Genomic DNA, 27,372 nt, shown 5'->3' on the forward strand with positions numbered 1-27,372 from the left:
CACCCAAGGCATTGTCTTGCGTCTCGGGACGCCCTCGGTTTTTGGGCAAGTCTCGGTGCAGAGTTCGGTCTGAGTACACCACAGCCTCGGGGGAGCCCTCTGTCAGGGTCCCGGGGCGTCGTGGGCGCCCCGGGGCCCTGTGTGCTCCCTCTTTTCGCCGTCCCTTGTTTATTTACCTCGCTCGTGTTTATTCTCGCTCGCTCCTGTTTACTAGACCCTGCTTTTCGGAACTATTCGCCGTGGCGGACGTCCGACAGCACGCCATCGCCTGCTGCGCAGCGCAGCAGGCACAGGGTATCCACACACGCCTGCAGCAGGCGCTCAAGCACGCCCTATAGCACGAATTCCAGAGATAAGCGAGGCGTCGCAGAGCGACGCCTGCCCTACATAACAGACCCCTTTTTCTGTACTTTCCCTCTTCTCTTCGTCGCAGAATACATTCTGATAGCCCCTAGCTCATCCAGGTGACAGCTCCCTCACACCCTCGTGTCCTTAAATCCGAAATAATTCGGACGGCACAAGCAGGCGCCGGAGGGGGCTTGATAAGGCGGTGAAGAAACTCGGTCCGAAGCAAATTTCCCATAATGCAAAAGGAGATTTTGATGGAATTTATCACCTCGGCCGATGTTCTTTCTCATTTCCGTCTAACGACTGAAGGCACGCCGAGCGCCCTGAGCGTCATCTGAAGAAGATAATCCTTGAAGAGACAAGCATGCCTGTCCTGCTTTTTCCGATACTCTGTACCGTACTATGGTGCACATATCGAGACATTTCATTGACGAGCACATTTAGCAAATATCATTTTCGGGAGAATACGTTTTAGCAGAAGCGCGTGCACGAGCTCGCCGAAGACGACGTCGCTCTTTCTCGATATGCTTCCTTTTTGATTGATCTTTCCGCTTCTCTTCTAGGTGTCTGTCCCGTCGCTCCATGATAGCGCTGCAGATTAACAAAAGTTCATCCCGGGCAGCTTCTAAGCTGAGACGTTCGTTGTGCTTCAAGGTGTGTAATGCGTTGTCAAGGATCCGGCCTGCGATTCTCAGTCTCTCGTCGCTCTCTTCTTTCGATCTAGCCTGAACCGTCAGTGGGTGTCCATATAGGATCATCTCTATCTTCTCTTGTTCCTCTATGCTGGGCAGGCCTTGCGCTCTACGCATACTGGCGTCATGATCATACCAACGCCGGACCGATTCTGGTTTGGGGCTTCCCTTGGCCTCGTCCGATGCAGTTGTCACCTTCTGGCACAGTTGTTTCACCCTTGTCCGCTGCTTATCAGGGCTCTTTAACAGATCACGGGCATACTGGACCAGCAGCCTAGCATTTTTGCGCTTTTGCTCGAACTCAACTTGCGTTCTTGGCTGCAAGGGTTCCCAGTCAAGCGAAAGACCGTGATATTTTGCGTACATACGTGAAAGAGTGGCATGCCTCGATCGGTCAGGAAGACCGAGCTGTCCGCGCTGATAGGCGTCGGACTTTCGCAGAAATTCGAAACGTTTCTCGATCATAGTGTCGATGTCCATGGGTACTTGGTGTGGCTCGGAAGTGCATTCCATTGGATCCATGGGATAACAGTCCGCCGGGGCAGGTTCGTCGTGCGACTCTCTAGATGACGTAAATGACGAGGTTTGGCTTTGATCAGGACTCTGTTTCTTGCCCTTTCCCTTCCCTCTTCCTCTGCCTTCTCCCGCTTTCTTTTCCTTGCCCTTTCTCCCCCTGCCATCTCCCGCTTCGCTTTCCTTGCCCTCTTCCCTCTGGCTCCTCTCATTGTGCTCGTTTTGCATCGTCTCATAACCGTCTTCCTGAGCGTTAAGATGTTTGTGACGCAAGTCGGGATCCAACGAAAAAGACGCAAAAAGGTGCGGATCTATTCCCTCGTTTCCGAGCCAATGAAGAGGGTGAAGCTGAGGGTCAACTTGCGAGTAGGCCTGCTCGCTCATCGAACCATCGAAGCCAGCTGGGTGACCATGAGCGCCGGATGGATCCTGAGCATACACTTGATGCAGCTGGCGAAGCAATTCGTAATTCTGGCTTATCTGCAAGCCAGAAGCTCCTGGCGCTTGGTAGTGATGAGCACCGCCTACATGTCCATGGACATCGTATTGAAACACATCTTGCGGGTCGGACTGTGGATGGAATTGCGGGTGGAAGAGCTGTGGATGGAAGTGCGGGTGATTTTGCGTATAATAGTACTGGAGCGTATGATGAGGCTCGTCTTCCTGATAGGCATTCGGGTTGCGCAAACCAGGAGGGGTCGGCTTGTGAGGCGCTGGCGGATGTTGTGTGCCAGTGTGCTCGATTTGCCCATGATGCTGTCCAGGGGCAATTACACTATACAAGTCCTCTTGGGGACCATAGCCAAAAGAAAAATCGACTGATGCAGCTGGGTCCGTCCACACTGATGACTGCGAGTTGGATGGCTGGCCCGTGTGATCTACCTTTGGCGGAGGAGCGGCTGCTGCAGAGAAAGCGAAGATTATAGAAAGATGAAAGACGAGCATCTTTACGAGGATGGCGGTTTGAGGTTTGAGTGAAAGACGAAGAGTGGACTGGGCTGCTCAGCGATCCCCTTTATACGTCGGCGTGCAAGAGGAGTCTATCAGAGGCACTCAAGGCCTTGTCTTGCGTCTCGAGACGCCCTCGGGTTTTGGTTTTGGGCAAGTTTCGGTGCAGAGTTCGGTCCGAGCACACCACAGCCTAGGGGAGCCCTCATGTCCTTATATCCGAAACAACTCGGACGGTCCAAGCAGGAGCTGGAGGGGGCTTGATAAGGCGGTGAAGAAAATCGGTCCGAAGCAAATTTCCCATAATGCAAAAGTCTTGAAAGAGACAAGCATGCCTGTCCTGCTTTCTTCGATACTCTTCACCGTACTATGGTGCACAAATCGAGATGTTTTATTGACGAGCACATTTAGCAAAAATCATTTTTGGGAGATTACTCTTCAGCAGAGGCGTGCGAGCGAGCCGCTCGCCGAGAACGACGTCTCGCATTTTCGATATGCCTCCTTTTATGCTGAGCGTCCCGCTTACCTTGAAGGCATTTGTCCCGTCGCTTTGTGATGATGCTGCAGATAGACAACAGTTGTTCTCGGGCATCTTCTAAGTTGAGAGCTACGTGGTGCTTCAAGGCATACAGTGCGAAGTCGAAAGTCTCGCCTGCTCCTTTCGGTCCCGCGTCAATCTTTTCTCCCGATTCCAGCTGCTCTTTCACTGGGTGTTTATATAGGATCTGCTCCATCCTCTTTTGTTCTTCTACGCTGGGCAGGCCTTGGATTCTTCGCTTAATGGCGGCATGATCACCCCACTTGTCCTTGGCCTTGTCAAATGCTGTTGTCACCTCCTGGCACAATTTTATCATCTCTGGCGGCTCATCAGGTCTCTCCAATAGTCTACGGGCATCTTCCACAAGCAGCTTAGCAATGTTGCGGTCTCTCTCGAATTCAACTTGCGTTCTTGGATGCACGGGTCTCCAGTCACGCGAAAAATGGCAATCCTTTGCGAACAAGCGGAAAAGAGTGTCATGCTTCGATCGGTTAGGTAGGCCCAGTTGGCCGCGCAGAGAGGCGTCGGACTTTCGCAAAAATTCAAAACGCTTCTTAATCATAGTGTCGACGTCGATGGGGGGTTCGTGTGGCCTGGAAGTCCATTCCATTGGCTCCATGGGATAATAGTCGGCCCAGGCTGGTTCGTCGTGCGACTCTCCAGATGACGTAGATGACGAGGTTTGGCTTTGATCAGGGCTTTGTTTCTTGTCCTTTCCTTTCCCCTTTCTCCTGTCTTCTCCCGCTTCTTCTTTCTTGCCCTTTGCCCTCCTGCGCCTCTCATGGTGTTCGGCTTGTGCCGTGCCATAATCGTATTCCCGAGCGTAATCGTTTTGGTGAAGTAGGTCAGGATCCAATGAGAAAGGCTCAAAAAGGCGCGAATGTTGTCCCTCAACACCGAGGGGACGAAATGGGTGAAGCTGAGGGTCAACTTGCGAGTAAGCCTGCTCGCTCATCGAACCATCGAAGCCAGCTGGGTGACCTTGGATGCCCCATTGGCCATACTGTTGATGCAGCTGGTGAAGCCGCTCTTGGGCTTCGTTCGTCATACCTGAAGCTTCTGTTGCTTGGTGGTGATCAACACTGCCTGCATGTCCATGGATATCGTGTTGAGACAAATCTTGTGGGTGGAGCTGTGGATGAAAGTGCGGGTGGTTCTGCGGATAGTAGTACTCGAACCTACGATGATGCTCATCACCCTGATAGACATTCGGGTCGGGCTAACCAGGACGGGACTGTTGGTGGGGCGCTGGTGAGACTTGTGTGCTAGTGTGCTCGAATTGGCCATGATGTTGTCCAGGGGCAATTACACTATACAAGTCCTCTTGGGGACCATAGCCAAAAGAAAAATCGACTGATGCAGCTGGGTCCGTCCACGCTGATGACTGCGAGTCGGATGGCTGGCCCGTGCGATCTACCTTAGGAGGAGGAGCTGCCGCTGCAGAGAAAGCAAATATTATAGAAAGATGAAAGATGAGCATCTTTACGAGGTTGGCAATTTGAGTGGAAGACAAAGAGTGGGATGGGCTGCTCAGCGACCCCCTTTATATGTTGGCTTGTCAGAGGAGTCTGTCAGTGACACTCGAGGCTGTGTCCTGCGCCTCCGGACGCCCAGCGTTTACGCGTTTAGGGGCAGGTCTCGGTGCACAGTTCGGTCCGAGCACACCACAGCCTAGGGGAGCCCTCGTGTCCTTGTATCCAAAACAACTCGGACGGTACAACCAGAAGCCGGAGGAGGCATGATAAGGCGGTGAAGAAACTCGTTCCGAGCAAGCAACAGTCACTTTCGTCCGAAACAAATTTCACACAGTGCGAAAGGAGGTGTTGATGGAAATTATCAGCTCGGCCGACGTGCTCTCTCAACTCCGTCAACGACCACGGGCACGCCGAGCGCCCCGAACGTCAACTGAGATAGTGAATCTTTGAAAGGGACGAATATGCCTGTCCTGCATTGTTCGATACTCTGTACTGTACTACGGTGCGCAAATAAAGATAATTCATTGACGGGCAGGTTTAGCAAAAATCATTTTGGGGAGAAGATTTCCCGGCAGCGGCGCGATCAGAACGAAGAGACCGCTTCTTTGCCAGGTGTTTGTCCCGTCGAAGAAATATCTTCTGGCAAATTTCCTCTAGTCTAGCTTGGTCTTCTTTCGACATGGGAGGTTTGCTGGACTCCAAGCGTTTCAATGCGAGGTCGAGGGTCTTGCCTGCTAATCTATGTCTTTTCTCGGCCTCTTGTCTCGTTTTAGGCGGTTTTGTCTTTCTATAACTTCCGTGGAGGATCGTCTCCATCTCGCTCAGTTCATCTATACGCGGCAGACCTTGTGCTGTACGCATACAGGCGGCTCCCTTGAGCCAAGCACTGTCCGACAACTTCTTAGGTCTCCGTCCTTCAGTTTTCGGCTTCGCCTCTGTCACCCTTCTCAACAAATTAGACACCTCTTTCTCCAGCTTAGGTGTCTGCGGCAATTTCTTGGCAAAATCTCGTAGCTCAAAAGCCTCATCGCGCTTTCGTTCGAATTCTTCCTGCGTTGTCGGCAGCAAGGGTAGTCTTTCAGGCTCATTTCGGTCCTTTGCCCTCATGCGGAAGAGCAAGTCATGATCCGCCTGGTCAGGAAGGCCGAGGTCTCGGCGCTGACGCGCGTCGGAATTTCGCAAAAATTCAAGACGTTTCCCGATGAGATTGTCGGCGACCCTGGAGGGTTGGTGTGGGCCGGAAGTCGATTCAAATGGAGCTATTAGCCTATGCTTTGCCCAGCCTAGATGTTCGTGCAGGTCCATAGAAGACGAGCTTTGACTTGGACTGTGACTTCGTTTCTTGCCCTTTCCCTTCTCTTTCCCCCTGTCTTCTTTCGCTTCCTTTCCTCTGCCCTTTCCTATTCTGCCCCTCTCAAGATGCTCGGCTTGCATCGTCCCATAACTGCCTCCTTGAGCGTGAAGGTGTTGGTGAAACAGGTCAAGATCCGTTGAACCAGGCGCTGAAAAATCTGGCTTTTGTCCCACGTGTCCTAGCGGATAGAATGGATGAAGTGGTGGGTCCTCTTGCGAGTGAGCGTATCCGATAAACGGCTGATAGGAGTTCGCTGAAGGACCTTGAGCACCGAAGTGTGGCGAATGATGCTGTTGATAGCCATGGCGAGATTTTGGATCAACGTGCGAGCGAGCCTGCTCCAATCCCGACGCGTGGAAGCCATATGGATGACCATGGGTGCCATATTGAGGATCGTCGAACGGTCGATGCAGCTCATGAAGCCGTAGATGGCCATCATTTGCCTGCACACCTAAAGGTTCGGGCGCTTGGTTGTGATGAGCACCGCCTAAATGTCCGTGAAACTCGGATTGAGACAATACTTGCGGATGGGGCTGTGGGTAAAGTTGCGGGTGATTTTGCGAGTGATGGTATTCGAGCGTGTGATAAGGATCGTCGCCCTGATCGGCATTCGCGTCAGACGGATAATGGGTCTGCTCGTGAGGCACTGGTGGAACCTGCGCGCCAGTGTGCTCGAAGTCTCTATGATGGTGATGTCGAAGGCCAACAACACTGTACAAGTCGTCTGGGGAACCATAGCCAAAAAAAGAGTCGGGTGATGCAGTTGTGTCATGTAACGCCGGTGACTGCGAGTTGGATGGCTGGCCCGTGTGATCTACCTTTGGAGGAGGAGCTGCGGCTGTAGACAAAGCCAAGGCTACGAAGAGACATAAGACTAGCATCTTTTCGAGACTGGTGTTTTGAGTGAGTGAAAAATAAAGAATGCGTTGCGCTGCTCAGCTGTCGCCTTTATAAGGGGCTGCTTGGAAGAGGATGAGTCTGTTAGTGGCGTTCAGGGGCGTAAATTGCGCCTTGGGACGCCCTCGGTCTTTGGGGCAGGTCTCGGTGCAGACTCCGGACCGAGCACACAACAGCCCAGGATGTCAGGGTCCTGGGACGCCCCGACGTCCCGGGGCCCTGTGCTCCCTCCTTTTGCGCCACTGTTATTGTTCAGTAATTTGATTTTCGCGCCCTCGTCTATTTTCGCCTCATCCTTGTTTACTAGGCCCTGCCTCTCGGGAGAACTCGCCGTGGCGGACATCTGAGATCACGCCTGAGCCTACTGCGCAGCGCAGCAGGTGCAGGACGCTTTGCCACGCCCTCCAGCGGGCGCTCAAGGGCACTCTCAAGCACGCCCTGTAGCACGAAACTCAAGACAGGACAGGTGTCGCGACGTATGCCTACATAACGAGCCCTTGTTCCTGTACTTCCTGTTTCTCCTCGTCACAGAATACATTCTGAGAGCCACTAATGCGTCCAGGTGGCAGCTTTCTCTCAAGGTGGACCCCTCATGTCCTTACATCTACGCACAACTCGGACCGAGCAAGCCGCAACCGGGGGGCGTTTGATGAGGCGGTGATGAAAGTTCGGTCCGAGCAAGCAACGGAGTAACAGAGTCTCAACGACGTACTGCGCAGAACTCGGAACCTTACGAGCGTTGGGGAGAGATAGCAGATGAATTTTAAAAAAGACAAAGATGCCGGCCCTACTTTCTCTGAGACTCGGTACCATGGTGCACACCTTTCGAGACATTTCATTGATGGGCAGACTAGCATAGATTGTAGTTGACAATTACTCTGTAGCAGCGGTGCTTGAGCCAAACTCTTTCTGAAGACGACGCTTCCGCGCAGCGTCCCGCCTTTTTCCTAGTTTCTTTTCCCGTCGCTCTGTGATATCTCGGCATATAGACAACAATTCGCCTCGGGCGTCTTCCAAGCTGATAGGTTCGTTTTTTTTCAAGCGATGTAATGCGAGATCGAAGATCTCGCCTGCTATTTTGTGCCTTTCTTCGCCACCTTCGTTGGTATTTGGTCTCCTTGTTCTTCCGTGTCCATACAGAATCTCCTCCATCCTCTGCAGTTCCTTTACGCTGGGCAGACCTTGATCTCTACGCGAACTTGAGGCTCGACAAAACCAACTTCGGTTCGACACTTCCGCGCCCCTGCGCTTCTTTATCATCTTTGAGTTTGTAACAACCCTCAGACACAGATCAGACAATTCTGGCGGCTGGTCAGACTTCAATAGTTGTTCAGCATACCAGATTGTGCACGAAGTCTCCCTGCGTTTTTGCTCAAATTCGGCTTGCGTTTTTGGTTGCAGTGGTTCCCACTCAAGCGGAAAATGTTGTTCTCTTGCCCGCATGAGTGAGATTGTGTCCTGATCCGATTGGCTAGGAAGGCCAAAATTCCTGCGCTGACAGATATCGGAACTTTGCAAGTATTCGAACCTTTTGGTGGTTAACTCGTCGACGGAATCGGAGCCTTGGTAAGAGCCGGAGGACGAATCGGTCGGAACAAGGGGAACAGGGTGATGTTGCACAATTCCCTCCCAGGCTGGCTGGTCGGGCGTCTCTGTAGATGAGAAGCTATTACTTTCACTGTGACTTTTGGATTTTCCCTTTCCCTTCCCCTTTCCCCTGCTTTCTTCCGCTTCCTTCTCCTTGCGCTTCCTGCTCCTGCCTCTGTCGTGGTGTTCGGCTTGCATTGTCCCATTATCGCCTCCCTGATCGGGTACTTGTTCCTGAGGCAGGTCAGGATCCAAGGAAGCAGGTGCAAAAAGGTGTGGGTCTTGTCCCCCATCTCCGAGCTTGTAATTCTGGTGAGGCTTTGTGTTCTTTTGCAGACGATCGTAATCGATGTCCGGTTTGAAGGAGCGAGCTGGAGGACCATGTGCGCCGACAAGCTGATCATGCTGTTGAAAGCGTTGGTGAAGCTGTGGGCCAACTTGCAAGTAAGCCTGCTCGCCCATCAAACCAGAGAAGCCAGCTGGGTGACCATGAGCGCCGGATTGATTCTGAGCATGCGCTTGATGCAGCTTTCGAAGCAAATCATAGTTCTGGCTTATCCGTAAGCCGAAAGCACCTGGCGCGTGGTGGTGATGAGCACCGTCTAGATGTCCATGAACATCGAAATGAGGGACATCTTGCACGTGGAGATGCTGTCGGTCAAAGTGCGGGTGATTATGTGAGTAATAGTGCTCGGGCGTGTGATGAAGCTTTCCGGCCTGATAGGCATTCGGCTCGGCCCAAGGATGACTCTGTTGGTGAGGCGCTGGGGGACGTTGCGTGCCAGTCTGCTCGAGTTGTCCCTGATGCTGTCTAGGGGCAATGATGCTATACAAGTCCTCTTGGGCACCATAGCCAAAAGAGAAATCAAGTGGTGCAGCTGTGTCCGGCACTGCTAATGTTTGCGGATTGGATGGCTGTCCCGTGTGCTTCGCTTTTGGAGGAGGAGCTGCTGCTGCAGAGAAAGCGAGGAGTATACAAAGATGGTAGACGAGCATCTTTACGAGGTTGATGACTTGAATGAAAGACAGAGAATGGATTGCGTTGCTCAGCGAGTCTCTTCTTGTACGGCTGGCTTGGCAGAGGAGGAGGGTATCAGTGGCGTTCAGGGGCGTATTTGAGCCTCATTCAGCCCTCGGTTTGGCCATGTTTCGGTGCAGACTTCGGACCGAGCACACAACAGCCTAGAGGAGCACTCATGTGTTTATGTCTGTGCAGAACTCGGGCAAGCAGCAGCCAGAGGACACTTGACAAGGCGGTGAAAATTTCCGCCCGAGCAAGCAACGGAGTAGCAGTGTCTCAATGACTCATTGCGTGGAACACGGAATGTCACGCTCTTACGAAACGGACAAAGCTGGCGGTTCTGCTTTCTCCAATAGAGTGTATCATGGTGCACAAATTGAGACAGTTTCATCGACGGACAGACTGAGCAGGGGTCACAGCTGACAATTTACTCGGGAGCAGTGGCGCTTGCACGAGATTCTTTCAAGCGAAGACATCTCCGATGATAAGACTTGCGCTTCCCATCTAGGTAGCGACTCCGTCGGGTGACTATGTTCGCGCAGATCCCTTCTAGCTCAACTCGGTGTTTGTTGGAGAGCGGAGGTCTGATATGTTGCAAGCGTTCAAGTGCGAGATCGAGGACATGACCTGGGATTTGAAGCCTTTCTTCACGCTCTTCTTTCGAGCGAGGTAGCCTTGTGTTCTGTCCTCCAAACAGAATCTCCTCCATCCTGTGCAGTTCTTTCACGCTGGCCAGACCTTGCAAATTATGCTTCCAAGAGCCCGCAGAGATTTGAGCTCGATCTGACACCTTTTTGGTGGTCTTCCGTGGAGCATGAGCCTTTTTCCACCGATCTTCAACCCTTTTGCATACTTTACGCAACACAGGCGGCAGGTCTGATAACTTTGACAGAGAATGGGCAAACGCGAGTAACGTCGCACCCTCCATGCGCCTTTCTTCAAACTCGGCCTGTGTTTTTGGTTGTGAGCGTTCCGTCTCAGGCTTTTTGTACACCTGTTGCCACAAGCGGAAGAGATACTCATGATCCGCTGGGTTAGGAAGGCCCAGGTCGCTGCGCTGATGTCCGTCGGAAGCTTTCAAGAATTCAAGACGCTTCTTCATCAATTTTCCGATAGGGTTGGGCGGTTGGTCTGAACCGGAGGTCACTCCAGTTGGAGCCGTAAGAGAAGGTAAATGGCGGGCAGATTCCTCATCGGCTGGCTGATCGTTTGACTCCGTAGGTGACGAGCTTGTGATTTTCTCCTTGCCCTTTCCCTTCCCTTTTCCCCTTCCCTTTTGCACCTTTCTTCTCTTGCCTTTTCTCTTCTTGTTGCTCTCGTGATGCTCGGCTCCCATCATCGCGGAATGATCTTCCTGAGCGTGAAGACGTTGGCAAAGCAACTCAAGACTCTCTGTAGGAGGCGCAGAAAGGCGCGGATCATGTTCCTCTCCTCTCAGCGAATGAAGCTGATGAGGCTGTGTGTCACTTTGCGAGGGGGCTTGTTCGACGATAGAGCGTGGGACGCCAGGTGGAGGAATATACGTGCCGAACTGAGAATGATTTTGCTGTGAAAAGCGCTGGTAAGGCCATGGGTCGACTTGCGAGCGAGTCTGCTCGACTACCGAACCGTGCGGGTCAGCTGGACGACCTGGGGTGTCTGGTTGAGCTTGGTTGGACTCCTGATACAGCTGGCAAAGCTGGCGGTAATTCTGCCTTGTCTTCAAGCCAAGAGCTCCTAGCGCTTGGTGGTGATAAGCATCGCTTAAATGTCCATGGACGTCGTATTGAGACAAATCTTGCGGGTGGAGCTGTGGAAAGAGTCCCGGGCGATTCTGCGAGTGATAGTACTCGAGCGTATGATGAGGCTCGTGACCCTGATAGAAATTCGGGTCGGGCCAAGGATGGGACTGGTGGCGAGGCGCTGGTGGAAGCTGTGTGTCAATGTGCTCGAACTGTCCTCCGTGCTGCTGACCATGGGCAATTACACTGTACAAATCCTCTTGGGCACCATAGCCAAAAGAGAAATCAAGTGGTTCAGCTGTGTCCGGCAACGCTGGTGACTGCGAGTTGGATGGCTGACCGGTGTTCTCTGTCTTGGGAGGAGGCGCTGCCGTTGCAGAGAAAGCGAAGATTATAAAAAGATGGAAGACGAGCAGCATCTCTACGATCTTTGTAACTTGGATGGAAGACAGAGAATGCATTGTGCTGCTCAGCGATCCTTTTTTTTTTTTTGGTCGGCAGGCTTGGAAGAGTAGGAGCGTATCAGTGGCATCTAGGGGCGTGTCTTGCGCCTCGGGACGCCCTCGGTCTGTGGAGCAGGTCTCGGTGCAGACTTGGGACCGAGCATACAACCGCCTAGAAGAGCTCTTTTAAGTATGTGCAGAGCTCGGGCCGAGCAAGCAAGCAGCCAGAGGACGCTTGATAAGGCGGTAAAAAATTTCGGTCCGAGCAAGCAACGGAGTAGCAAAATTTCAACAAGTGCGCAGAACTCGGAAAACCCACGCGTGCAGCGGAGATGGATAATTTTATTAAAAAGGACAAAGATGTCTGTCATGCTTTCTCCGAGACTCTGTACCGTGGTGCACCATTCTCGACACCATATTGCTACGGAGATCATAGCTGGCAACGTCGGCAGATTACTTTGTAGCAGTGGTGCTTGAGCCAGACACTCTCGAACGATAACGACGCGTCGATCTCCGCTTTTTTCGTAGGTGCTCTTCCCGTCCGCTGATAAGCCGTGTACAGATAGACATCAGCTCACCCCGGGCTTCCTCCAGGATGAGAGGTTCGTTGTTCTTCAACCGTTTCAATGCGAGGTCGAGTACGTTGCCTGGAGTTCTGCCTCTTTCATGGCTATCCTGGCTCGTTGTTGGCCGTCCAAATAAGATCTCTTCCATCCTCTTCAGTCCAATTATGCCGGGCAGGCCTCGCGCTGCACGCGTCTTGCCGTATGAATCGGACTGAACCACGTCGGACATTTTTTGAACGCTCATTTTTGCCAATTTCGATGCGCTTACCACCCTCCAGCAGACTTCTAAGACCTCTGGCGGCAGATTAGCTTTCTTGATCAGATCACGGGCAACCTCAACCAGCTCCACAGCCTCCATACGTTTTTCCTCAAATTCGGCTTCCGTTTTTGGATCCGAGGGCTCCCTCCAGTCAGACGGGTGTTTGTCCCTCACTTCCCGCAAGCGGAAGAGAAAGGTATGATCCTCTTTGTCAGGAAGGCCGCATTCCCTGCGCTGATAAGCGTCGGAGTTTTTCAAATAACGAAGACGTTTCTCGATTAAGTCGTCAATCTCGCTGGACTCTTGATGTGGGCTGAAAGTCGATCCATTCGAAGACATGAGAGAAAGGTGTTGATTCGCAGACGCCTCATAGACTGGCTGATCGGGCGTCTTTGTAGGTGGGGTACTTTGACTTTGACTGTGACGACGCAATCCTTCCTTTGCCTTGCCTTTTCCCTTTCTGTCCCTCTCGTGGCGTTCAAGTGGCCTCTTCTCATGATCGCCTCCATGACCGCAAAGGCGTTGATCAAAGAGCGCAAGATTTTCTGAAGATGGCGCAGAAAGGTGCGCATTCCATCCACCATCTCCGAGCGGATTGAGCTGTTGATGCCGATGATGACTCTGGAATCGAGCATTATCACTATTCGAACAGTAGAAGTTCCCTGGCCGACCATGTATGCCGATTTGAGGTGGATCATGCTGTTGAAAACGTTGGTGAAGCTGTGGGTCAATTTGCCCATGAGTCTCCCCCTCGCTAAACGAGCCGTAGAAGCCAGCCGGACCACCACGGGTGCCAGGTTGAACCTGGCTGTACTGTCGATGGAGCTGACTAAGCTGTTGGTAATGTCGGCTTGCCTGCAAGCCAAGATGTTCAGGCGCTTGCTGGTAGTGATCAGCAACGCCCAGATGTCCTTGGAGATCGAATTGAGCGTCGGCTGACTGGCTGGGCTCTGAATAAGACTGCGGGTGATCATGCGATTCATAGTCCCCGGGCGTATGGCGAGGATTGGGAGCCTGATAGGCATACGGGTCAGAGCGAGGTTGCTGGTGAGACGGTGGTGGGAAATGCACGCCAGTTTTTTCGGATGTTTCGTGCTGCTGATACCCCTGAGCGACCAGACTGTATAGGTCTTCTTGGTCAGCATGACCCAGCCAGGACTCGAATGATGCAGCTGTGTTCGGCGAAGCTGATGACGGCGAGTTGGATGGCTGACCCGTGTGCAAAACCTTTGGAGGAGGAGGAGCTGCAGCTGTAGACAGAGCGAAGATCACGAAGAGAAAGAAGAATAGCAGCATCTTTCCAAAGTTGGTTGTTCGGGTGAAAGACAAAGAAAGAGCTATGCTCTGCTCAGCAATTTCCCTTTATGCTGTGGAGGCTGGAAGAGGAGGAATTTGTAAATGGCGCTTGTGGCGTCTCTTACGCTTCAGGGCGCCCTCAGTTCGTGGAGCTAGTTTCGGTGCAGAGTTCGGACCGAGTATACAACAGCCCAAGGAGAGCCCTCATGTCCTTGCATCTGTACACAGCTTGGGCTTAAACAAGCAGCAGCCGGAGGGTGCTTGATTAGGCGGTGAAAAAAAAAGTCGGTCGAGCAAGCAGCAACGTCAAAGACTGTGCAGAACTCGGAACATTGCCCGTGTCGGGGAGATATAGCTAGATATTCTTTAAAAAGGAGCAAAAATGCATGTCTTGCTTTCTCCCATAGGTTATCATCTCTTGCATAGTGCATAATTCGAGACCTTTCATTGACAAGAAATTTAGCAGAGAACATCGTTGGCAAATTACTCTGGAGCGGTGGTGCCTGAGCGAGATCATCTCGCAAGACGACGGTTGGCATTCTTGACACGCCTCGTTTGGTAGCATTTTTCCGTTTCTGTCCTAGGACTGCCTCCCGTCGCGTCATGATATTACTGCATGTAGACAACAGTTGCTAATAATTGATCTCTGAAAAGGGCAGACATGTGTGATCGAGAAAAAACCTGAATTCAGGGATCGCGTTGTAGAACTCGCCGCAGGCTCGTGAGCACGACGATTACTGAGGACGACATATCGCATTATCGATTTGCTTCTGTTCGTTTATATTGCCGTTTCCTTGCAAGCTCTCCGTCACGTCGCTCCATAATTTCACTGCAAATATTTAACAGTCGAGGTCGGGCAGATTCAAGGCTGAGAGGTTTGTTGTGCTTCAACCTTGCCAATGCGCGGTCCAACACCTTGCCGGCGGTTCTACGTCCTTCTTCGCTCTCTTCATTCGATTTGGGCGGCTTTGTTCTTGGGCCTCCAAACAGGATCGTCTCCATTTCAGACAAGTCCTCTATGCTGGGCAGGCCTTGCGCTTTACGCTTGCGCGAGTCGTATTTTCTCCAATGCCCTTTCGACTTTGCTTTTGGTTCTCCCTTTGCATTCGCCGACGCAGTTGTCACCTTCTTGCACAAGTCAAACACATCTGGCGTCAGATCAGGTGTTTCCAACAGACTTTCGGCAAATTTAACTAGCCTCTTGGCATGTTTGCGGTCTTTCTCGAACTGACTTTGCGTTTTTGGCTGATTGGTCTGCCAATTTGGCGGATTCTTCGCCTTCATGCAGGCGAGAATGTCATGATCCAATCGGGAAGGAAGACCAAGCTCTCTCCGCTGATGCGCGTCGGTATTTTTCAAAAACTCAAGACGCTTCTTGATGAGATCGTCGATGTCGATGGAGGCTTGGTCTAGGCCGGAAGTCGACTCAATCGAGGCCAAGAGCTTGTGGGCCGCCCAGCTTGGCTGTTCAAGCGACTCCGTGGAAAGCGACTCCGTGGAAGAAGAGCTTTGACTTTGACTGTCAGGTTGTTTCTTGCCCTTTCCCTTTCCTTTTCCCCGTCCTTCTTCCTCTTCTTTTTCCTTGCCCTTTCTGCTCCTGCCGCTATCGTGATGGTCGGCTTGCATCGTCCTATGGTCGCCTTCCTGACCGTGAAGGTCTTGGTAAAGCAGGTCAGGATCCAATGAAACCGGCGTAAGAAGGCGCGGATCTTGTCCCTCGAGCAGAAAATTTGGGTGACCCTGAGGCCGAGGGGCACTTTGCGAGTGAGCGTACTCGACAGACGGCTGGTAGGAGCTAGCTGGAGGACTTTGAGAGCCGACTTGATGCCGATGCTGCCGCTGATAGCGCTGGCGAAACTCTGGGTCAACTTGCGCGCGAGCCTGCTCCATTATCGCACCGTACAAGCCAATAGGACGATCCTGGGGGATGGATTGACGCTCATTCTGTTGATACAGCTGATGAAGCGGTTGGTGACCCTCATTTGTCTGCATGCCTAAAGTTCCTGGCGCTTGGAGTTGATGAATACCGCCTGAATGTCGGTAAATATCGGATTGAGACACGACTTGCTGGGGGTGTTGTGGATAGGCTTGCGAGGAATAGTACTCGAACCTGCGATGGGGATCGAGGTGACCCTGATAATCACTCGGGTCGGACCGAGGATGGGTCTGTTGGTGAGGCGCTGGAAGCTGCGAGCCCGTGTGCTCAGAATCTCCATCATAGTGATGGCCAGGCGATATTCCACTATACAAGTCGTCTTGGAAACCAAGGCCAAAAGGAAAATCGAATGATGTAGCTGTGTTCGGCAACGCTGCTGGTGACTGCGGGGTCTGACTCGTGTGCTCTACCCTTTTCGGAGGAGCAGCCGCTGCAGACAAAGCGAAGACTATGAAGAAAAAAAAGAGAAGCACCATGTCGAGGTGGTTTGAGTGAAAGACAAAGAGTGGTTTGCGCTGCTCAGCGATTCCCTTTATGTAGGGATGGCTTGGTAGCTTGGAGTCTACCAGCGTCATTGAGGGGCGTGCATTGCGCCTCGGGACGCCCTCGGGTTAAGGGGCAGGTCTCGGAGCAGACTTCGGACCGAGCATACAACAGCTTATCTTCACGTCCGTATTTAGAACTCGGACCGGGCAAGCCGCAGCCGGTGAGTGATGAGGCGCTGGAGTAAACTCGATCCGAGCAAGCAACAGCCAAGCAGAGTTCCAATGGCTGCGCAGAGCTCGAGGCAAATACGCGTGTCGGGGAGTAAATTTGTGAAGGGGCAAAGATTCCTGTGGCGAATTCCTGAATCTGTACTGTACAGTACAGTACTGTACAGTACAGTAAACGAGTCCTCCCTTTTGAATCGAAGAACTTCTTCAATCACACCTGTCGTGCTTTCTCTAGGTACACTGCACAGATCGAGACATTTCATTGACAAGGATAATGACAGTTCTGAAAGCGTGGCAGCCGATGGCAGTGATGCTTACAGACCTTGCCCTGGCAGAGAGGAGCGTGCGAGCGCTTATATATTGATGTTTGCTTGAGTCTGCGGATGGATACGCTGCTGGTATGCTCCCGGAACTACGTCAAAGACGTTCAAGCTGAACGGTGATTGGTACTAGTAGATAGAGAAGGAGAAGAGGACTGGACCTAGAAAGAGAAAGGAGAAGATTCAGTTTATGGTTGTGTTGTAAACATCGTTGCGCCGGCTGCATCTGACGTCGGCCCGTATACAGTGGGTGTGCGCGAAACCTCTTCCATGCAGCGTTGAGGCACGGCAGAACATCAAGGCCACAATGCCTTGCGCAACTCCTCTTGCTGCACTTCGTACTCCTTTCGGACCACTATGTTGTAGAACATTAGTCCCAGCTTTTCCCGCGTATCGGGCGTGATTGCAGGTTGGTTGAACTCATAAGCTTCCATCGCCATCTTGAGTAGTGCAAAGAGCTTCTCCCATTTTGTTTCGGCTTCGTTCAGCTCGTTCTCCATCGAGAGGGTCTTGATTTCTCCACCAAGAGTCTCTTTCAACCACTCCTCTTCGCCTGTGCTGGGCAAAAGTGACGACACTCGCCTTGTATTACATTCTTTTGCCTCACAGTCACGGTTTTTCCGCATGAGTTTTACCAAGGCCTTGTCTCGTCGTGCAATAATCGATTGGAACTTTTTTTCTTGCGTATCTGTGAGAACGTCCCTGTGTAGCTGACATACGAACCTCGCGAACTCGACAAGGTCTGCTGCTTGCTCGCGTTGTTCTCTGAATGTTTCTTCAGTGACTGGTTCAGGTAAAGAAACATTTTCTTGAACCCATCTGTTCCTGAGCTCTAAGAGTTTTGCTTGTTCAAGTCGAGCAGGAAGGCCGAGATAGCCTCGACGATATCTGTCGCGATTTCTGAAGTATTGCAGACGATATTCCTTCAAGGCTTGAAGAATGCTATCGTCTTGAGGAGCTGAAGACCGCGGCCACGATGCATAGGGGTCCAACCTCTCTGGAGCCGTTGGGGGTAGGTGACGGACCATATGCTCCTCCGCGGCTGGCTGATCATTCATCCCAGGGGTTACCGAGCCTTCTCCCTGAAGTACACGCTTTCCTTTTCTTCTTGCTCTTTCGTGACTTTGTTCCGCTTCACCCGCTTTATGTTGCGCCTGCAAATGACCTTGATACCTCGAAGAACCCGAGCCCTGAGCTCTGCTGCCAGTCAAGCCAACATTTCCAAAACGATCCGATCCATGTCGCTCGATGTCGTCTTCGGCTCGCATCATTCCAGCAATGCCTTCCTGGGCTCGAAGGCTTTGGTGATATTGCCAAATGCTTTCTGAAGAAGGCGTACCATACTGCCACGAATGAGGACCCTGTTCGAATTGATGCCCGTGAGAAAAAAGTGGTTCATTCTGCGGGCGAACGTGCTGGCTAATCGGAAGGTTGGACCTTGCTTGCGTATGGGCAGCGTATTGAGGCTTGTCGTACAGCTGATGCAGCCGGCGAAGCCATTGATAGTTCTGCGAATGACTCGGCAAGTCTTCATAGTGACCTGGCGCTTGGGGGTGAACAACACCGAATTGGTGTCCATGAGGAGTGAGATGTGGATCAGGGTCGAAATGGTGATAAGGATCGAAATTAGAGTAGGGACTGAATTGGTGATCAAATTGCTGGGGGAATTGTGGCTGAGGTGCCTGACGACTGTGAGAGGAGAGGTACTCATTCGTTTGGCGAGCTTCATCACCTTGATGAACATGGGGGTCGGACCTAGGATAAGGCTGTCTGTGTGACGAGGGTCGAAGCTGTGTGTTTGCGTGCTCGGTCACTTCATGGCGGTGACGTCCGGAGGTAGAGCCATGGTACAAATTTGTTTGAGAAGCAGGTCCAAGTCTAAGATCAAGATCTAGTGACTCAGCAGATCCCGACGACGCTGGTGGCTGTGAAGCAGCTGGTTGAATCTTCTCCTTTCCTCTTGGTGGAGCAGCCGCTGCGAAGAAAGCGAAGCCCACGAAGAAAAAAGAGACTAGCATCTTTTCGAGCTTGATACACTGAGAGAAAGGCGACACTAGGTCGCCCCCTTTCCCTTTATGTAGAGACATTTTGAAGGGAAGGGAAACCCGTCAAGAGCGCTCAACTTGCGTCATACGCCACCAAGCGCTCTCGGGATCTGGAGTAAGACGCGGTGCAGACCTTGGTGCAAGCACGCAAGAGCCTACGGAAGCCTTGCGTTCTGCGAGCAGCAGTATGGAGCTTGACGAGTCGGCGAATAAACTCGGTCCGAGCAAGTAACAGCGTGGCAGAGTCTCAACGACTGCGCAGAGCTCAGGGCAAGTATGCGTGTCGAGGAGAAAGCTTTTGAAGGGGCAAAGATGCCTGTCGTGCTTTCTCTGATGGTCTGTATATCGGGGTCCCGGGGCGTTCTACACTCCCCGATTCCCTGTGTACTCCCTATCTTTGCTTGCCCTTCTTTGTTTCTCGCGCCCACATATATTTCGCTCGCCCTGTCTACAGGGCCCTCTTTTTCGAGAATGTTTGCCGTGCCGGACATCCGCGAGCACGCCATCACCTGTTGTGCTGTGTAGCAGGCTCAGTGCGCCCTGACATGCCCTCAGGCAGGCGCTCAAGCGAGCCACCAAGCACGCCCCGTTGCACGAATTGCAGAGATAAGCCAGGCGTCGAACTGCGACGCCTGCCTAAATGACAAGCTTTCTTTCCTATACTCTCGTTTTTTTTTTCCTTCGTCGCAGAAGACGTTCTGGTAGACCCTGTTTGCTCAGGTGTCAAGCCTTCTCGCACTGTTTTTTCTAATAACAAACCGGAACATTTCACTGGCGAGAAATTCAAGAGATACGAAAGCCTGTCAGTCGATGGTCGTAATGATTACAGACCCTGCCGTAGCAGAGAGGAGGATGTGAGCGCTTACAAGCTGATGTTTGCCTGAGCCTCCAGATGGACGCGACGCAGAGGTGCCCCCAGAGCTAAAGCGAAGGCGGATTGGACGAACGACAAGCGGAACTAGGAGAGAGAAAGGGAGGAGGGAGGAAGAGAGGCGCGAAGATTCAGAGAAGAGCTATGGTGATGTTGTAGATATATCACTGGCCCGGCTGCATTCGACGTCTATGAGTGTACCGTGGGCGTTCGCAAAATTTCTTTCGTATGGTATCGAACTCGCCGCTACGTCTCAGCATCAATTCAAAGTACCCTCACTCCTCGGCGTGATTGCCCATCTTGATCTGGTGCAGCTTTCGGGCCACTATGTTCCGGAACATTATTCTCAAAATCTCGCGAGTATTCGACGAAATCGCAAGTTTGTTGAACTTATAAGCGTCCATCCCGAGCTTGAGAAGGGAAGACATCTTCTCCCAGTTTTTTCCGGCTTCGTCCTCCGCGGCGTCGTCCGTCCGGCCAATCTCAACATCTCTAAAAGTGCTTTTCAACCACTTTTCTTCGTCTTTGCTGGGCATGAGAGCAATATCTCGTCTTTGTGTAGCTTGTCTCGTTGCATCATCGCACTTCCTCTCTATGCGCGTGTTCAAGGCTGCGTCTCGCTTTCCGAGAACCTTTGAGATCAACTTCTTTTGCGCACGGTTGAGTCGCTCCGGGTTTTGCGAGAGTTCGGATCGTGCGTACTCGAGAAGCTCTTTTGCTTGCTGAAATTGGGTTTGAAGCTCTTCTTCAGTTCCTGGTATAAAGAGAGATTCGTTTCGATTTGTAAATTTGTTCCTGAGCTTCAAGAGTCGTTCCTGCTCTCGTCGATCAGGAAGGCCGCAAGAGAATCGTCGACTTCTGTCGCGAAATTTCAAATAGTTAAAACGATGTTTTCTCAAATATTGAAAGACGTCCTCGTCGTCGAGACTGGACACCTCTATATAGCCCGGCGGCACTGCATGCGAAGTTGGCAAATTTGGAGCATTTGCAGGCAGTCGAGGGAGTACAGACTCCGCCGCGGCTGATTGACCGTGCATTTGTGGTGTTGCCGAGCGTGGTCCCTGAAGAACGCGCTTCCCTTTTCTTTTTGCCCTGTTGTTCCCTCGTCCTGTTTCTTCCGCTTCGTGTTGCACCAGCGCTTGGGAGACTGTAGAGCCAGAGGCCCAAGCCCTTTTGCCCGACAAGCTGCCAGAACTCCAATGACCCGATACATGTCGCCCGAGGTCCTCTTCCGCCCGCATCATTGCAGCAGAACCTTCCTGAGCTTGAAGGCTTTGGTAATATTGCCGAGCACTCTTTGCAGCATGCGTGTCACGTTGCCGCGATTGTTGGACCCCTGTCTTTCCATAAGAAGCGGGATGGGAGTAAGAGCTGGCATAAGGAGGTGGGTCGAAATGAGGAGATGGGGCGAAATGGGGCTTTTGGTCGAAATGCGGATAAGGGTTGAAATGGGGATCGATTTGCTGGGGAACCTGTGGCTGAGAAGGTAGACCACTGTGAGACAAGAAGTGCCCATCCGTCTGGCGAGCAACATGGCCCTGATGGCCATAGGGATCGAATTGAGGATAAACTGAATTTAAAAATGACGATCGAGGCTGTGTGTCGGTGTGCTCAGTCACTTCAGGAAGCCGACCTCTGAGATTTGAATCTTGGTGCGAGTCTCTTGGAGGACCCAGACTGAGCCGAAGATTGAGATCTAGTGGTTCACTTGATTCCGGTAATGCTTGTCGCTGCGAATGGATTAGCTGGCCCTTTCCCTTTCCGTTTGTCGGAGCTGCCGCGGTGAAGAGAGCAAAGACCACGAAGAGACAGAAGATCAGCATCTTTGCAGGTTTCTTTCTTGCTCTGAGAGGAAGGCGACAATGGGTCGTGCTGCTTAGTGGTTCCTTTTATGTAGTGATCCCTATCATGTAGAGACGGTTTGAAGGGAAACTTTGTCAAGAGCGCTCAAGTCGCATCTTACATCCCCAAGCGCTCTCGGTATCTGGAGTAAGACGCGGTGCAGACCTCGGACCGAGCGCGCAAGAGCCTAGGCGAGCCTTGCGTTCTGTGCAAGCTCCTGATTCAGCCAGGAGGAGCCAGATGGGATCTGATGAGTCGGCGAGAAAACTCGTATCAGCCCAAGAGAATCTCAATGACTGCGCAAGGCTAGCACAGAGGAAGTTTTGGCCTTAGAGGACGCTTTGATGTCTTCACAGAGCTCGGACCGAGCAGACCTCAGCCTAGAGTAGCTGACGACTCGGTGCAGACCTCGGACCGAGCATGCAATGGCCTCGAGGGGCCTTGAATTTTGCGCAATCTTCTGATTTAGCCGGAAGCAGCCCCGGATGGGGCTTGATGAGTCGGAAAAAAACACTGTATCTCTGTGCACAAATTCAAACATTTCATTGGCAAGAACGTCAACAGATACGAAAGCCTGGCAGTCGAAGTCGTGATGACGACAGACCTCGCCGTAGCAGAGAGGAGGATGTGGGCGCTTACAAGCTGATGTCTGCCTGAGCCTGCGGATCGAGGCGATGCTGAGGTGCCGCCAGACCTAAAGCGAAGGCATATTGGACGAACGACAAGCGGAGCTAAAAAAAAAAAAAATAAAAAATAAAAAAAAAATAAAAAAAGGGGGGAGCTATGAGACAAGCGGAGCTATGAAACAAGCGTAGCTATAAAATTTAATAAAAAAAACACAAACAAAAACAAAAACAAAAACAAAAACAAAAACAACACACAAAAACAAGCACACAAAAAACACACACGCACACACAAAAACACAACAGAAAACAACAAGAAAGGAACATAAATTAGAGGAAAGGAGGCGGATTGGGAGGGACAAAGAGAGAGGCGAGGTTTTAGAGCAGAGCTGTGGTGGACTTGTACTGTAGATACATACATGATTGCGCTGGCCACATCTGACGTCTGCCTGTGTGCTCTGGGCTTTCGGAGAACTTCTTGTGCAGCTTCAAATTTGCCGCTACGTCTCAGCAACAATCACTTATCGGTGACTTTTTTTCCCTGTGCCAACTTTTTTAAGCTGATTTTGATGCTTCTTTCGGGCCACTGTCTCCAGAAACATTCGTCTCAGGCTCATCCGTTGAAATTTCGTGATCGGAGGCTGGTTGAACTCAAAAGCTTTCATCGGAGCGTGAGGAGTGCAGACAACCTCTTCCACTTCTTTTCACCTTCATCCTCTTCGTTGTCCTTCGAGGAAGACGCAGCTTCGAAAGTGCTTTTCAACCACGTCTCTTCGTCTTTGCGGGGTAGGAGTGACCTGTCTCGTTTTTGTTGATCGTTCCTATTGTTATAATGCCTTTTCGGCATTGATAATTCCTTCAGGGCCTTTTTTCGTCTCTCGAGAACCGTCATGAGTAAATCACGTTCCTCCTGGTAGAGTGGCTTATCACTTTGAAGAGCTGCAGCTAAGGCAAAATTGACAAGCTCTTTTGCTTGTTCGTACTGCTCGTCAAACTTTTCTTCTGTCTCTGGCTCAGGCAAAGGTTCGACTTGCTGCGTCCATCTGCTCTGGAACGCCAAGAGGTCCCTCTGTTGAGTCCGAGTGGGAAAGCCGAAATTGCCTCGATCCTTTTTGTCGCGATTTCTCCAATATTCCAGACGAAGTTCTTTTAGCGTCTGGATTGCGAATAAGTCCTCGTGTTTGTACAGAACTGAAACCAAGGTCCCCACTGCGCCAGAGGCTGGCTTTTTTGGAGCGGTTGTAGGTAGATGACGGAGCACAAATTCCTCCGCGGTTGACAGAACGTGCATTCCTGGAGTTGCCGAGCCGTCTCCCTCAAGTACGTGCTTTCCTTTCTTCTTTGCCCTATCGTGGCTTTGCTCCGTCCCGTCTGCTTCGTGTTGCGCCAGTACGTAAGCTTGGTGCCGCGAAGAGCCCGAGTCCCAGCCTCTACTGCCACTTGAACTGCCAGCGCCTTCCTCAGCTACAAGGCATTGGTAATGTTGCCAAATGCTCTCTGAAGAAGCCGTGTGAAGCTGCAACGATTGGGAAAACGATTGGGGATCCTCTTCGTGTTGATGTCCCTGATGGATTTGTGGATCATTCTGCGGGCGAATGTGCTGGCTAGCTGGAAGGTTGGAACTAGCTTGAGTATAAGTAGCGAAGTGAGACTTGTCGTGCTGTTGATACAGCTGTTGAAGCCGTTGATAGTTCTGCGTTTGACGTAGCATGTCGTCATTGAGACCTGTCGCTTGACGGTGAATAGGACCGATTGGGTGTCCAAAAGAACCGGGATGGAGAAATAAGTTGATTTGGGGATAAAGGTTGAGATTGGAATAAGGATGGAAACGGGTACCAAAATGTTGGATAGCGTGTGTCTCAGGCGCCAGATCACTGTGAGAGGAGGAGTACTCATCCGTGTGGCGAGGTGCACCGCCTTGATGGCCATAGAACTCAGGTTTAAACGCTCTGTGTAACGCTGATCGAAACTGTGTGCCTGTGTGTTCAGTCGCTTCATGGTGGCGACCTCTGTGAGTAGAGTCACGCTGCGAGTCTCTTCGAGGACCCAAACTGAGCTCGAGATCGAGATCTGAATCTGGTGATTCTACCGGATTTGGCAACGCTGGTGACTGCAAACGGGCTAGCTGACGCTTGCCCTTTTCCTTTGTTGGAGCTACCACGGCGAAGAGGGAAAAAAGTACGAAGAGAAAGAAGACCAGCATCTTTCCGAGTTTCTCCTTCTCCGAGATAGGCGACATGGGGTCGCGCTGCTAAGTGGCTCCCTTTATGCAGAGACGTGCGTTGAGACGGCTTGAAGGGAAAGAATGTCAAGAGCGCTCGAGCTGCGTCTTGCATCCCCAAGTGGTCTCGGTATATGGAGTAAGACTCGGTGCAGTCCTCATACCAGGCGCGCAAGAGCCTAGGAGCAGCCGAATGGGGCTTGGTGAGTCGGCGAAAAAAACTCGCTCCGAGCAAGCAACAGCCCAGGATAGTCTCAATAATTGCGCAGACTGGGACCAAGTAAAAGCTTCAGCCTTCGAGTGCCCTTTGATGTCTTCACAGATCTCAGACCGAGCAGATGTCAGCCGAGAGTAAATAACACCTCGGCGCAGACCTCGGACCGAGAACGCAAGAGCCTAGGGAGACTTGAATTCTGTGCGATCACTAGGTCCAGCCAGGAGCAGCCGGAAGGAGGTTGATGAGTCGGCGAAACAAATGGTGGCTCCATGCACAAATTGGAACATTTCATTGACAAGAATGTGAAAAGATATGAAGGCCTGGCAGTCGATGGTCGTGATGATTAGAGACCTTGCCGTAGCTGAGAGGAGGGTGTGAACGCTTATATACTGATATTTGCTTATGACTGGGGATAAAGGCGATGATGAGATGCCCCCAGACCTAAAGCGAAGGCGAATTGGACGAATGACAGGCGGAGCTAGGAGACAGGGGAGGGAAGAGGGACGACAGGGAGTAAGAGCGAGACGAAGATTCAGAGAAGAGCTATGTTGTAGATATTTCATTGATCCGTCTGCATTTGACGTCTGCCAGTGTACCGTAGGCGTTTGTAGAACCTTTGAGTATCTTGTTGCCGCAACGTCCCAGGATTGTTCAGTTCGAGATGTTGATAAGACCTCGGCGACTGTTTTTCTCTGCGCCTTCCTTTCTAAGCTGCATTTCGTGCTCCCTTCCGACCACAATATTCTGGAAAATGTGTCTCAGCTTCACCCGCGTAGGTTCCGTGATCGGAGGCTGGTTGAATTCAAAAGCTCCCATAGCGAGCGTGAGGAGTGCAGACAGCCTTCTCCACCTTATTTCACCTTCGTCCTGGTCGTTGTATCTCGAGGAAGCCTCAGCTCGAAAAGTGTCTTTCAACCACGTCTCTTCCTCTTCGCTGGGCAGGAGTGACCTCTCTCGCATTTGTTGACCTTCTCTTCTTCTACGTTCCTTTTCCGGGTTTGGTGATGCTAACAAGGCCTTCCCTCGTTTCTCGAAGAGTGCTGTGAGAAATTCACGCTCCGCTGGATCGAGTGAAAGTCCAATTTGATGAGCTGCACAGAACGCGCTTGTGAGAAGCCAATTTGCTTGCTCGAACTGTTCGTCGAACTCCTCTTCTCTGACTGGCTCAGGAAGGGATGTGTTTTGTTGCATCCATTTGCCAAAGAGTGCCAAGAGATCTCTCTGTTGAGTCCGAGTAGGAAATCCGAAAGAGCCTCGGCGCCTTTGATCGCGATTTCTCCAGTAGTCCAGACGAAGTGTCTTTAGCCTCTCAATAAGATTCTTGTCGCGGGGATTGGACAGAACTGAAACCATCGTCTGCACTGAGTCGGAGGTTGGCATGTTTCGAGCCGTTGTTGGAAGGTGACGGAGCACACACTCCTCCGCGTCTGACAGAACGTGCATTCTTCGGGGTGCCGAGCCTTCTCCCTGAAGTACCTGCTTTCCTTTTCTCCTTGTCCTATCTGAGCCTTCTTCCGCTCCGTACGCTTCGTGTTGGCCTTGAGCCACATGAGCTTGGTACCCCGAAGAGCCTGAGGCCCAGCCCCGACTGCCGAATAAGCTTTCAGGGCCTTCCTGAGCTTGTAGGCTTTGAAACTGTTGCCAAATGCTCTCTGAAGAAGCCGTGTTATGTTGCCACGATTGAAGATATTGTTCGAGTTGATATCCATGTTGATACTGCGGTTGAATCTGCTGGCGAGTATCCTGGCTGGATATATGGGGGGGTCCATGCTTGTGGTGCTGTTCATACATCTGTGAAAGCAATTTGTAATTTTGCGAAGTACCCAGCACGTGGTCATAGGGACCTGGCGCTTGGTGAGCAGCATCGATTGGGTGCCCATAAGGCTTGAGATATGAATATGGGTTGAATTGGGGACAAGGGTTGAGTTGGGGACAAGGGTTGAAGTTGTTGGAAGGATTGAAACGGGGATCAATCTGCTGTTGAGCATGTGGCTTAGGGGCCAGACCACTGTGAGAGAGGAAGTTCCCATCCGTCTGGTGAGGTGCACCGCCCTGATGGCCATAAGATTCGAACTGGGGATAAGATTGTCTGTGTGACGCTGATCGAAGCTGTGAGCCTATGTGCTCAGTCTGTTCGTGGCTGCGGCTTCCGTTGGTAAAGTCACGGTGCGAGATTCTTTGAGGACCCAGACTGAGCTCAAGATCAAGATACTGTGATTCATCCGATCTCGTCGACGCTGGTGACTGCAGACGGACTGCCTGGCCCTTGCCCTTTTCGCTTGCTGGAGCTGCCGCAACGAAGAGAGGGAAGAATACGAAGAGGGAGATGACCAACATCTTATCTGAGGAGACAGGTGAAATTGGATCGCGCAGCTCAGCTATTTACCTTATGTAGAGACAAGTGGAGGGAAGAGCGTTGTCAAGAGCGCTCAAGGTGTGTCTCATACCTTGAAGCGCCCTCAGCCCCTGGCGTTCCTAACGTAAGCTCGGCGCAGACCTCGGACCGAGCATGCAGTAGCCTTGAGGGGCTTTGAACCTTTGCGCAGGGCTCGAATGGCCAAGCAGCACCCCGAGGGGGCTCGATGACTCCGTGTCAAATTTGGTCAGAGCAGGGAACAGCCTAGGGGTGTCTTGATGGCTGCGCAGAAGTAGGAACCGAGCAAACGTCAGATGCATCTGCACCGAGCTCGGACCGAGCAGATGTCAGCCTGGGCGACTTATACGGCTCGGTGCAGACCTCGGACCGAGCAGGCAATACTGTAGAGGAGGCCAAACCACGCGTCGCAGGCGCTGCTGTCAGCTGGGTTTGGTCTAGTAGTAGAGATTTCAAGAGTCTGGGCTATTTATAGGATTGGTCAGGCTCGCTCAAGTCCGGGGGCTGAATTTTTCGGCTGAATCTGGAGATGATGTGCTTTTTTAGCACGGT

The 27,372-nt window shown here is 51.8% G+C and overlaps 5 protein-coding genes across 5 annotated transcripts; all 5 read right to left on the reverse strand.

The window, feature by feature from the left end:
- Positions 1 to 1,039: 1,039 nt before the first annotated feature.
- On the reverse strand, positions 1,040 to 2,498 carry FA10DRAFT_258713 (hypothetical protein; the record flags this gene model as incomplete). The annotated part of the gene is made up of 4 exons (XM_025519922.1): positions 1,040 to 1,073; positions 1,177 to 1,345; positions 1,409 to 2,309; positions 2,436 to 2,498. The coding sequence occupies 4 exons, from the start codon at positions 2,496 to 2,498 to the stop codon at positions 1,040 to 1,042; spliced, it is 1,167 nt and encodes a 388-aa protein (XP_025378505.1).
- Positions 2,499 to 2,932: 434 nt separating this feature from the next.
- Positions 2,933 to 4,326, reverse strand: FA10DRAFT_258714 (hypothetical protein; the record flags this gene model as incomplete). The annotated part of the gene is made up of 4 exons (XM_025519923.1): positions 2,933 to 3,062; positions 3,132 to 4,042; positions 4,090 to 4,125; positions 4,222 to 4,326. 4 exons carry the CDS (start codon positions 4,324 to 4,326, stop codon positions 2,933 to 2,935), a joined length of 1,182 nt encoding a protein of 393 aa, XP_025378506.1.
- Positions 4,327 to 16,923: 12,597 nt separating this feature from the next.
- On the reverse strand, positions 16,924 to 17,432 carry FA10DRAFT_258716 (hypothetical protein; the record flags this gene model as incomplete). The annotated part of the gene is made up of 2 exons (XM_025519924.1): positions 16,924 to 17,180; positions 17,351 to 17,432. The coding sequence occupies 2 exons, from the start codon at positions 17,430 to 17,432 to the stop codon at positions 16,924 to 16,926; spliced, it is 339 nt and encodes a 112-aa protein (XP_025378507.1).
- Positions 17,433 to 19,818: 2,386 nt separating this feature from the next.
- Positions 19,819 to 20,756, reverse strand: FA10DRAFT_258717 (hypothetical protein; the record flags this gene model as incomplete). The annotated part of the gene is made up of 2 exons (XM_025519925.1): positions 19,819 to 20,297; positions 20,555 to 20,756. 2 exons carry the CDS (start codon positions 20,754 to 20,756, stop codon positions 19,819 to 19,821), a joined length of 681 nt encoding a protein of 226 aa, XP_025378508.1.
- A 4,341-nt stretch (positions 20,757 to 25,097) lies between these two features.
- FA10DRAFT_258718 (hypothetical protein) lies at positions 25,098 to 26,155 on the reverse strand (the record flags this gene model as incomplete). Its single annotated transcript, XM_025519926.1, has 2 exons — positions 25,098 to 25,789; positions 25,864 to 26,155. The coding sequence occupies 2 exons, from the start codon at positions 26,153 to 26,155 to the stop codon at positions 25,098 to 25,100; spliced, it is 984 nt and encodes a 327-aa protein (XP_025378509.1).
- Positions 26,156 to 27,372: the final 1,217 nt, after the last annotated feature.

The sequence above is a fragment of the Acaromyces ingoldii genome (genome assembly GCF_003144295.1).
Source record: "Acaromyces ingoldii strain MCA 4198 unplaced genomic scaffold FA10scaffold_2, whole genome shotgun sequence".
Lineage (NCBI taxonomy): Eukaryota > Fungi > Basidiomycota > Exobasidiomycetes > Exobasidiales > Cryptobasidiaceae > Acaromyces > Acaromyces ingoldii.